At 45.2% G+C, this 11,655-nt stretch overlaps 1 protein-coding gene and 1 pseudogene across 1 annotated transcript; both read left to right on the top strand.

Moving 5' to 3' along the window:
- The first annotated feature begins 1,320 nt into the window (after positions 1-1,320).
- Positions 1,321-3,486, top strand: LOC146170466 (uncharacterized). Its single transcript, XM_083388709.1, has 3 exons — positions 1,321-1,479; positions 1,680-2,711; positions 3,404-3,486. The coding sequence occupies exons 2-3, from the start codon at positions 1,922-1,924 to the stop codon at positions 3,484-3,486; spliced, it is 873 nt and encodes a 290-aa protein (XP_083244835.1). The 5' UTR covers positions 1,321-1,479; positions 1,680-1,921.
- A 211-nt stretch (positions 3,487-3,697) lies between these two features.
- LOC146170465 (uncharacterized) lies at positions 3,698-6,149 on the top strand (annotated as a pseudogene).
- Positions 6,150-11,655: the final 5,506 nt, after the last annotated feature.

Below are 11,655 nucleotides of genomic sequence, written 5' to 3'. Positions count from 1 at the left end.
GTAGGTTAGGGGTAGGGGTAGGGTTATTTGTGTTGTTTTGTAAGGGTGGCATATTCGGGTCTCTCCTAGCAATATTGCGTAGGCGACTGCGCCACTCTGAGATGCGAATCCGCATGTTCGCCATTCGTTGTTCGAACGGGTTGTTTGGGAAACGCTGTTGAAGCCTTTCTGATAGAGCTGCGATGGTCAGTTTCATTCCCCAAATGCACGCTTGAATTACAAGGAAGCAAATTATTCCCTGTATCCAAGGGCTTGATATAGATGATATCATGCTTATCAGCGCGTTGTCTAGAACTTTTGCAAGGTAGCTTAGTTTTGCGCCTGTTCCGCCTGACGACGTGGTGTTAGCCAGGTCGGTGAAGTAAGCTTTCATTGTTTCAGCAATATGACGTGATTCCTCTATGGAGTTCACGAGAGTGCTGAGGTCGGTTGAACTCGAAGACATTGAAGCAAAAGTGTGGAGCGTGTCCACGTAGTCTTGAGCTGTGAAGTTCAACGCAATTTTTGCGAAATGCATTATTAGCGTTGCCGTTGGGGCGTTTTCGTATTCCAACGTGTAGTTCTTGAAGATGTAAAGAACTCCTTGTATGACAAATTTTTGTACTCTGTTCGGAACGTAATCTTCGAGGGCTTCCACTTGGTCGTATGCAAAGCCATCGTAACCTAGCTGTGCTGTTCGAGTGGTACCATCGGGGTGACGATAACTTATCAGCGGACGCCTCGCGAACCTGCCGTTGTATGTCAGAGAAGTGATCAGTTTCCCATCTATTGTTCGGCAAGAAAGTTGGCTGATTGTGTCCGAATTTGATAGCCCCGCTGAGTTCGTGTCCTTCATGGTTGAAAGAACCTCGCTGGGGTAGACGCGTGAAAGCATCTTTAATGTCATAGTTGCACTTCGTTTTATCTGACACTCGAGCAAATTGATTTCGCTTACTATTCGTGTCAGCTGTGATTCGACGTTGTCCTGTAGGTTATTGAGCGCTCGACCCACAGGAGAGTATCGATCCAGTGTAAAGTTTTGTGGGGGTTGAAAGTCTTTCGTTGGGATTTTGCAGCGTTGTGGGGCGAAAATTAGTCCGCCCAGGTCACAGAAAGCTGTGGGAACTCGAAGGCATCTCAATGTGTTTTCATCACACAGGTTCCACGTGTGTAACGAAATGGCGAGTGTTACAGCGAGAAACGTTGTTTAATTTCTATGTTGATGACGTCACAATGTTTCGGTTTTTCTCATCTAGTTTCTCAAATGTTGCTAGCAAAAAGCACATGGCGCAAGTTCTTAACTTTTAGTTGCTGACTGTAAATTGGGTTTTTCTGTACTAGTTAGTTGTATTGACAAGTCGTATTGAGCTTAGAATTTGTAAGAAGTTAATAATATTACGTTTATTGTTTGTTTAGTAATTGATTACGAACTTTAAATTGCAATTGAAACCTAGCCGTGACTGATTATATCCAAGTTAATCCTGGATCCCTAACAAGTTGGTACGTACATTTATTGTGGCTATATTTCCTTGTCGTCAATATAAAAGTAAAAAGCCATTTAATTAGGATTAATATTGTTTGTGCTAAGTTACGAATATCTTGAGTTCTGTTAATGTTATGCTGTAAATGCCCGTCTGCCATAGCCGTGTATGACGTCATAATCGCATTTCGTTGTGTTGATTTTTCGTTCTGTTTAACAGAGAACCGTCACCGTTCAAGACTGTGTGGCAACTATAGGCAGTGCTGGCGGGGACGCGTTCCAACAAAAAACACCCATGCAACGGTTGATGTAGGCCAGGCTACATAGGTCGCTTAGGTGCAGCCACGACCGTTACATTGAAGTTCTCAACTTTTCTGGAGGACTAACGTGAGAACATTGAAGTTCTCAACTTTTCTGGAGGACTAACGTGAGAACATTGAAGTTTAATTGACTGTTTTCAACATGGTTGTAAATAAGGCAACGCTTAATGAAATCGTCAAGCAGCTTAATTTATCGTACAAAGAAGCCGAGGAATTAATGGTTGACTTTAATAAGGTCGACCAGTTAAACAAAAAGCTGTCGTTAATTGCTGAGTTGTACGAAGAGTATCTGGAATCACATTACGCTTATGTTAATGCCACAAAAAATAAGAAACATAAAGAATGCGCTAAGAAAGAACTGTCCAGCATGAAGGGTGGAAAAGAAGAATTTGACGAGCGTATTAAGCAGTGGTTTTCTAAAGTTAAAGATAGAGAGGAGGTGCACAGTCACAAGTCTAACCACAGTCATTCTTCAAGGTCATCTAGGCCCACAACGCATATGTCCCATGCTAGTTCCAGGTCTAGCACCAAACGCACTGAAGCTGCTGTTCGCAAAGAAAAGGCAGCGCTTAGAAGAAAGCAGTTGGAGGAAGAGCAGAAAAGAGAAGCTGAACTTGAACAAATAAAACGACAAAGGGAAGATGAACTCGAGCAACTGAAAAAAGGAAAAGAAAGACAACTTGAACTCCTAAGGGCAGACCACGAGCTGCAAGTCGCGACGGTTGAAGCCGATATTTGGGAGGCGCGATCGGTCACAGGTTCACACGTGTCTCGTCATCGGGATACCGTCCGATTTGCGACAGATGTTTCCCCGTGCTCCCAAGTGGAAGCTGATATGGGAGTTCCTGTAAAAACAAGTCCGGAGTCAAATAACGTCGTGCCATCGCAACGAGAACCACAAGCAAGTTGGGAGGAACTGTCGCGTCCTCAGGGTATATGCCAAGCGTCGCCTAACCCTGTGTCTACAAGTACGGCTGAACAGAAGCCGCAGGTTAGTGAATTTATGCATTTTGCTTCTCTTCTCCAAGATGGTATGGATTTGCCAAAGCCAGACTTGTTAAATTTTGATGGAAATCCTCTACAATATACACGATTTATTACGACCTTTGACGAACATATCGCCAGTCGCGCCATGACTGATGGAAAGAAATTAAGCTACCTTATACAGTTTTGCACCGGCGAAGCTAAACGCCTAATATCGTTCTGTTCTGTACTCGATGCTAGTACTGGGTACAAAAAGGCCCGACAAGTGTTACACGATAATTATGGTCGCCCATTTATCATTGCCCGTACCTACGTTGAACGATTAACAGTTGGTCCGAGTTTGAAGCCTGACGATATTGATGGGTTACAGAAGCTTGCACGTAATTTGGAGGAATGTAATGTGACACTGTCTCATTTAGGTTACTTTGCTGACATAAATAACTTCGAACATTTGCTCAGTATTGCTAAACGTTTGCCATTTAGCATGCAGCAACGATGGAAAAGACACGCCGGAAAAATCGAGCTTGGCGGTACCGAGCCGCAGTTTCAGCATTTAGTGGAATTTGTGCAGAATGAAGCGTCGATTTCGCACACGCTGTTTAGTAGAATGATGAGTGAAAAAAGAGAGCATGCTCCACAGAGAAGCGCCGCAGTGAAGCCCCAGACGAGAGCTCTTCGAGCGACGGCACACGCCACCAGCGTCACCACCACAAAACTGGGTGAGAGACAACCTGGTCGAATGGGAAAGCCAGGTGACTACTGTCCTGTATGTAATCGCGCACATGAGTTAGTACGTTGCTACGACTTTAAACGAATGCCATTGAATGAACGCCTAAATGTATTGCGACGAGCAAGGCTTTGTGACAACTGTTTTTGTCGAGGTCACATTGCAAGATGTTGTAATAAGGAGGGTTCATGCTCAGTGGAAGGATGTCGTCGCAAGCACCACACGCTCTTGCATCGCGATTACATCAAAAACGCCAGCTTTCCACCGAGGAACAATCAGAACCAGAGGCCAGTAGAACCGCCAAGGGAAGACGGTGAAAAGCCGGCCGTCACTTCAACATCGTGTGCCGCCAAGGCGTCAATACGTCCACAGGTTGGTCAACGGGTGTATATGAATATTGTTCCTGTAAAAGTAGTAGGCAATAATGGGCACGAGACCGAGACGTATGCCTTTGTGGACTCTGGTTCTAACTCCACGATGTGCGACAGGCGTCTTCTCGAGCTACTTGAAATAAACGGCGAGGAAATCGAGTACTCGCTTTCTACTGTAAACGGAAGGTCTATGTCAAAGGACGGTGCAGTCGTCAAGCTAGCCGTCAAGTCCATAGACGGAGAAAATACTGTCAATTTGCCTTGTGTGATTACAGTTGAAAGTCTACCTGTTGCGCCCAACAGATGCGATAAAAAATGGTCACACTTAAAGGGGATAGAATTTGCGAAAGCATCTAACGACGAAGTGCTACTTCTAATTGGTTTAGACGTGCCCGAGGTGTTTTGGGTCGAAGAGGACCGAAGAGGGAAACGAGGTGAGCCAAGCGCTATAAAGACTCGGTTGGTCACTGTTTGGTCCCGCTTCGTCTCAGTCCAGTGATCTCGGTGTGCATCACGTTAAAGTCAACCACGTAAATTTGTCATGCGATTTGCTGCACGAGCAAGTGAAGAAGATGTGGGAAACGGAGTTCAAGGATTCCAGTTTGATTCCCGGCGTAGGGATGTCTAAGGACGACAAGTACGCTCTCAAGCTGATGAATGACTCGGTGAAACTGAAGGACCGTCACTACCAGTTGCGGATGCCATGGCGCGCGGGCTCACCGAACCTGCCGAACAACCGCATACAAGCGATGCAAAGACTAGGATACCTAAAGCGCCGTTTGAGCAAAGAAGACTCCCTTTGCAGGAAATACAAGGAGACAATCGAAGCGTATGTGCGCAATGGCTACGCTCGTCGTGTCGATGAGGAGCCTGTGAATGGCCAAGTATGGTACCTGCCGCATCACCCCGTTCTCCATCCGCAAAAACCGGGAAAGGTGAGGGTAGTGTTCGATTGCGCTGCAAAGTACCGCAACACGTCATTGAATGATCAACTGCTACAAGGACCCGATTTAATGAACGGCCTCGTAGGTGTGCTGCTAAGATTCCGCCAAGAGAAAATTGCATTAGTTGCTGACGTAGAAGCGATGTTCCACCAAGTGAGGGTCGATCCAGTGGACATCAACTGCTTACGGTTTGTTTGGTGGCCAGACGGCGATACGACTAAAGAGCCTGTTGACTACCAAATGTTGGTTCACCTGTTTGACGCAACGTCGTCGCCATGCTGCGCTAGTTTCTGTCTTCGACGGACCGCAGACGATAATAGCAAGGATTTCGCCCCTGAAACTGTTGCAACAGTCCATGAAAACTTCTATGTCGACGACTGCCTAAAGTCTGTTGCAACTCCTAATGAGGCAACAAAACTAATCAAAGAACTACGCGAATTGCTTCAGCGCGGTGGTTTTAATTTACGAAAATGGTTAAGCAATTGCGAAGAGATTTTGGACGCCGTTCCAGTAGGCGACACAGCTAAGTCGTCGTTTCCGTTAAACGCCGAAGTGGAAAGAGTACTTGGAGTAAGCTGGAATTTTCGGACTGATGCCTTCCAGTTTGACGTTAATTTAAAGCAGAAACCTGCCACGAGAAGGGGTATATTGTCTGTTACCAGTTCCCTGTTTGATCCTATGGGATTTGTGGCACCTGTGGTGTTGCAGGCCAGAATGCTGCTGCAAGAGCTGTGTAAGCAAAAGCTGGGATGGGACGAAGAAGTGCCGGACGACATTGCTAGTGCGTGGCACCAGTGGGTCTCTGAGTTGCCAAATTTATCCAGCGTACAAATTCCCAGATGTTTGAAACCAAACGACGTCGAAACAATTAAGTGCTACGACTTACACCATTTCGCGGATGCTTCATCATACGGTTATGGAACAGTGTCGTATTTAAGAGTCGTTGACTACGAAGAAAGAGTACACTGCACTATTCTGTTCGCTAAAGCACGCCTAGCTCCACTGAAAACCGTTTCAATACCGAGGCTGGAGTTGACTGCAGCTACTCTTGCTGTGAAAATGGACCAGGTTTTACGAAAGGAATTGAATCTGAAAATTCAAAAGTCTGTGTTTTGGACCGACTCAACGTCAGTTTTGCGGTGCATCAACAACAAAACGAAGCGTTTTCCCTTACCTTTCCGACATTGCAAATGCGGCAAAAATGGACTGTCCAGGAGCGCAACTTCGTGCGCGATGATCTCGTTCTCCTTGCGGACAACTCGGTTCCGCGGGGCCAATGGCTCTCTGGGAGAGTCGTGGAAACCTATCCCGACAAAAAGGGATCGGTTCGGAGTGTGTTGGTGAAAACCAAAAATGGGACACTTAAAAGGCCAATTGCTAAATTGTGCCTCATTTCCGCTGCGTAACGTCGCGATTTCTGCGTTGCTATGTAAATTGTAAATACGCCTGTTCCTTGTTGTTCTCGCTGTTTAGTAATTGGGTTAAGATGTGCTCTAGTTCGGATACGCACATCGGGGCCGGGAATGTTACAGCGAGAAACGTTGTTTAATTTCTATGTTGATGACGTCACAATGTTTCGGTTTTTCTCATCTAGTTTCTCAAATGTTGCTAGCAAAAAGCACATGGCGCAAGTTCTTAACTTTTAGTTGCTGACTGTAAATTGGGTTTTTCTGTACTAGTTAGTTGTATTGACAAGTCGTATTGAGCTTAGAATTTGTAAGAAGTTAATAATATTACGTTTATTGTTTGTTTAGTAATTGATTACGAACTTTAAATTGCAATTGAAACCTAGCCGTGACTGATTATATCCAAGTTAATCCTGGATCCCTAACAAGTTGGTACGTACATTTATTGTGGCTATATTTCCTTGTCGTCAATATAAAAGTAAAAAGCCATTTAATTAGGATTAATATTGTTTGTGCTAAGTTACGAATATCTTGAGTTCTGTTAATGTTATGCTGTAAATGCCCGTCTGCCATAGCCGTGTATGACGTCATAATCGCATTTCGTTGTGTTGATTTTTCGTTCTGTTTAACAGAGAACCGTCACCGTTCAAGACTGTGTGGCAACTACAGGCAGTGCTGGCGGGGACGCGTTCCAACAAAAAACACCCATGCAACGGTTGATGTAGGCCAGGCTACATAGGTCGCTTAGGTGCAGCCACGACCGTTACAGCGAGGCTTCGGAATTCCAAACGGAAAAGCTTCTTTTGAGTATTGAAGTGGAGAAGCATCTTTTCTTCTCCGATGGTGGTTAGTTTCGGGCATCCGATGTTTTGCGGAACTTCCCAAATGAACCGATGTGTTCCAGATAAGCAATTGCCTTTTGCAACGTGGCAATCTTGTAGTGAAGTTAGTGTGCTGCTTATCCTTTTCTTTATTGGGTCGTATAAAATTGTCACTTGTGTCAAAATTGCGTTCTGTACTGTTCCGGTGGATTTGATTGGCCAGACGTATCGGAAATTTGGTTTGTTATTTGTCAACCACTGGTTGGGCGTTTTCTGCGTTAGATGTCCAAATTTAGTCTGTTTTGTTCTTGACCATTCTTGACAAAGATTCCTGCTTGGTGCTGCTTTGAAAGCGGTGTGTTGTTCTTTGGTCTTGGCGCCAAAGAAATACAAGACAGTTGAGTAGGTTGTTACTGTTTGGAGGCAGCTGTAGGCAGTTAGTTGTTGAAGATGCAAGTCCGGATTGCAAACTTTTGCTGAGCAATGCTTGATTGACCCTGTTTCGTGATAGACGCATTGCTCTGGCGTCTTGATGACGTAATCTTGTGAGATTTGAGCCTTATTGCAAAGGCGTAGATTTGTTAGCTGTATGGGGGTTGCTAACGGCAAGAACAATATATACAATATCAACAGTACGAACGAAAAATTAGTCTGTTTGCGTGATGCGTTAATCACGGTATCTGGCTGGGAGGCGGATGTTTCGTCCTCTTGCAGTAGTCCGTTCCGTCTCAGGTGGCGTTTCAGTGTCTTCATCTTCGGAGACATCTGTTGAAACATCGTTAGGTGACGGTTGTGTTGGAACAGTTAGAATAGCGTAGGCGGTTTTCAAGCGGTCAATGGAAACGTTATCAGGTTTTCCATTTTTGTCAAGCTTGAAGTACTTGTCGCTTCTGTCAAGAACTTTGTATGGCCCGTCATAGAGTGGGGCCAGGCTTGGTTTTGAAGCGTCGTTTCTCACGTAGACGTGTTTGCAGGTCATCAATGCCTTGTCGACGTAGTTGGGCCTTTTATTTCGCGGCCGTGTCGGCTTGTATCGCTGTTTGTCCATGTAGGAGCGAATTTTGCAAAGAATACTTCCTGCTGTTGCCTCGCTTTCTGGCGGCGTAGTGGCAAAAACGTCATTGGGCAATTTCAGTGTTTGGCCGTAGAGAAGTTCTGCTGGCGAGCACTGTAAATCCTCTTTCCACGTTGATCGTAATTGCAGCATTATGAGCGGCAGGTTGTAGTACCAGTCCTCTGCTGAAGTCTGTGCTCTTAGACACGATTTTAGCTGTCTGTGAAATCTTTCGATTTGGCCGTTGCTTTGTGGTTGAAACGAGGTGGTTGTATTGTGTTGTATCCCCAAATATTCCATCATTTCCTTCCACTGGTGTGATGTGAACTGAGATCCACGGTCTGTGGTCAAAGTGTTGCATATTCCATATCTTGAAATCCAGGTGTATAGGAAAGCTTCTAACACAGTTTCGGTTGTTATGTCTTTTAGGGGTGAAACTTCGGTATAACGAGAAAAACGATCAGTCATGGTTAGAATGTACCTGTAACCGTTGCTGTTGTTTAACGGTCCCACTATGTCGGCGTGCACACATTCGAATCTCTCTCAACTGGTTGGAATCGTCCAATTGGAGTGAAATTGTGCCGTGTCACTTTGCAAGTCGCGCATTCGTGACATTGTCTGGTCCAGATGCAAACATGCTTCTTCATATGTGGCCATACGTAGCGTTTTGCAATCAGTTCGATGGTGGGTTTAATTCCTGGGTGGGTCACGGAGTGTAGAATCCGGAAGACGTAATGTCTGAACCCTTGCGGAATGTATATTCTTGGCACAGAGCTGGAAGTGTCACACCATAATTCCGTCTTCATGGTTGGTGGAGTGAGTTTTTGTAGCGACATGCCAGTTCCGTTGTCCAATAGGGCTTTCAATTCTGGGTCCTCTTCTTGCGCTTGTGCGATGGCTTTCCAGTCGATCGCTTCCGTGTTGAGTTGAATGTGATTGAGCGCGTTTCTAGACAAGTGATCGGCTACGACGTTATCCTTTCCTGCTACATGCTCCATGGATGTGGCGAATTCGGCGATGAAGGCCAAGTGTCTCGCTTCTCGCGGAATTATACGATCCGCATTCGATGTGAAAGCGTGAACGAGAGGCAGATGGTCGGTGAAAATCGTTGTTTCTCTCTCTCCAATGTAATATATGAAGTGTTTCACCGCAAGGTAAATGCCAAGTAATTCGCGTCCAAACGCGGAATACTTTTGTTGGGTTTTGTTGAAGGCTTTTGAGAAAAAAGCTAAAGGTTCCCATTTTTGGTCTACACGTTGTTGTAGAACCGCGCCGCATCCAAGGTTTGAAGCGTCACTCGTTATGGACAGTGGTGCATCTAATAACGGATGACAAAGTGCAACGGCGTCTGATAATTTGTCCTTTGAAGCTTGAAAGGCCTGTTTCTGTTCTTCGGTCCAGGTCAAGGCTTGTCTTGTCCCTTTGCGTTTTAGCATTGCATACAAGGGTGCTAGGGTTTCCGCGCACTTCGGTAAAAACCGATTAAAGTATTTTAAGCTCCCTAAATGCTGTCGCAGTTGCCTTTGGGTCTTTGGGAGTTGAACTTTTTGCAGTGCCTGGATTCTGCGTTCTGGCGGTCGAATTCCTCTGCCTGAAATCACATGTCCGAGAAATTGCAATTCCCGTCTTGCGAGCTCACATTTCTTCGTGTTGACATAGAGATTGTATTCGGCGAGTCTGCCAAGCACACGACGTAAGTCTGTTTCGTGCTGTTCATCGTTTGTTGAAAATACTAGGATGTCGTCCAGATATACCAGGCAGTTTGGTATTTCTTTTAGCACATCATTCATGAATGTTTGAAAGCATCCTGCAGCGTTTTTCAGTCCTTGTGGAAGTCTTGTCCAGGCGAATGGTTTTCTCCCCGGCGCTATTGTGGCAGTCTTGTGCTGGTCTTGGCGCCTTACTCCGACGGAGTAATATGCGTCTTTTAAGTCGAGTTTTGAGAAAATTGTCGAACCTCTGAGAAAATCAGTGCAATCTTGTATCATTGGGAGTGCTTTGTTGGTGCTCGAGTTCGTCGTGGCTAAGTTCAGTTTGCGAAAATCCACTGTGATGCGATATTTGCCGTTCGGTTTGGCAACTAAATTCACAGGGCTGCCCCATTCCGACTCGATAGGTCTTATTAGGCCTTGTTTTTCCCAAATATCGAGTTGTTCGTTTAGCGCTTTGAACTTTTCTGGGTGTAGGCGCCTGGGTTTCCCTTGAAAAGGTTTTCCCGTAGTCTCTAACTTGATTTGGTACTTGTGTATCGGAGCCTTGTGGTAGTCTGGCTGTGGGTTTACTAGCTCTGGAAAAGAACTTAGAATTCTGGCAAAACGTCGTTCGACTACACTTTGTGGTTCCGTTTGGTCTGATTGTATGTCAATCAGTTCGTTCGTCGATGTATTGCGTAGTTTTTGGTCAGCAATGCTCACATCGAGTGTGTTTCTCCCCAAAAAGTCACATCCAATGATTGGGTAGGCCACGTCGGCTACAATAAATGTATGTGTGATTTTTGAGGAAAATCCCAAATCTAAAGTTAGAGTTTTCTCTCCATACGTGTTTATTGGCGTTCCCGTTGTCGTCGAAAAGTCATTTTTGTTATCTGGCTTTGCGTGAGGTTTTGGGCGTATAAAGGAGAAAGGGCTTCCGCTGTCGATTAGGTACCGTTGACCAGTCGTTTTGTCCATTACAAATGGCAAAGTGGCTGTATCATTTCCTGTGACGTTGTTAACTGATTTTTCTTTCACAGGGTGGTCCGTTTTCCATGCGCAGGGCGGTATGCAACCTCTTGATTCGGCGCCGAACTTGTTGTGTTTCCAGCAGTAACGAGAGTTATTTTGGACTTCTGGGCGTCTTGATGTCTGTGGCTGATTCCAACTGCTGTTTCTTCTTGTTTGGTCTTGAAAAGTTCTGTTTCTTTTTGGGTTCCAACTGCCGCTTTTCGAGTTCCAGTTTCTGGAAAATTGTCGATGCTTTGTCTTGTCGGACTCTGGAACTTGAGTTGTTGTTTTCTCTTCTTTTATTCGTGAGAGCTCTAACATTATCTTGGAGAATTGTTTTTGTACTCCTTTTTGTTCTTTTGTCTTTGGTTTTGCCTCATTGCTGGTGTCGTCATTGGTGTCGTCAGAGTCGCTGCTTTGTCCGCTGCTCTGATTGTTCCATATGCGAGATTCCTTGCAAAGCTGGTCCGCTTTTTGTGCTCTTGCGGCAAGGTCTTGTGGATCCATTGCAGTTATTGTGGCGCGCTGCCATTCGGGAATTTCGTCTATGAATTTCCTGTTGACTGAAGCTTTGACTTTGTCGATGTTTAATTCATCTTCACCTCCAATCACCCGAATCAGCCTGTCAGCAAAAAGCGAAGGCCATTCCTTCTTTCTGCGTCTTGTCTTTTCCAGTCGATCCATCCAACCTGATTCATCTTCGAAACCGTAGGCTTTTAAAAGTGCTTTTTTTTAAGTTCCATACTTGTCAGTTGGGTGTCTTCCTGCTTTCCTCACTTGCTCGGTGAGTGTCCAAAACATAGAGCTAGGGATGGCATCTGACAAGTCTTCGTATCGCATTTGGTCCGTTGCCTTGTGACGGTCAAA

Source organism: Ascidiella aspersa, chromosome 1 (genome assembly GCF_963924565.1).
Source record: "Ascidiella aspersa chromosome 1, kaAscAspe10.2, whole genome shotgun sequence".
NCBI lineage: Eukaryota > Metazoa > Chordata > Ascidiacea > Phlebobranchia > Ascidiidae > Ascidiella > Ascidiella aspersa.
The sequence above is the reverse complement of the archived record's forward strand: the minus strand, read 5'-3'. Positions and strand labels throughout refer to the sequence as shown.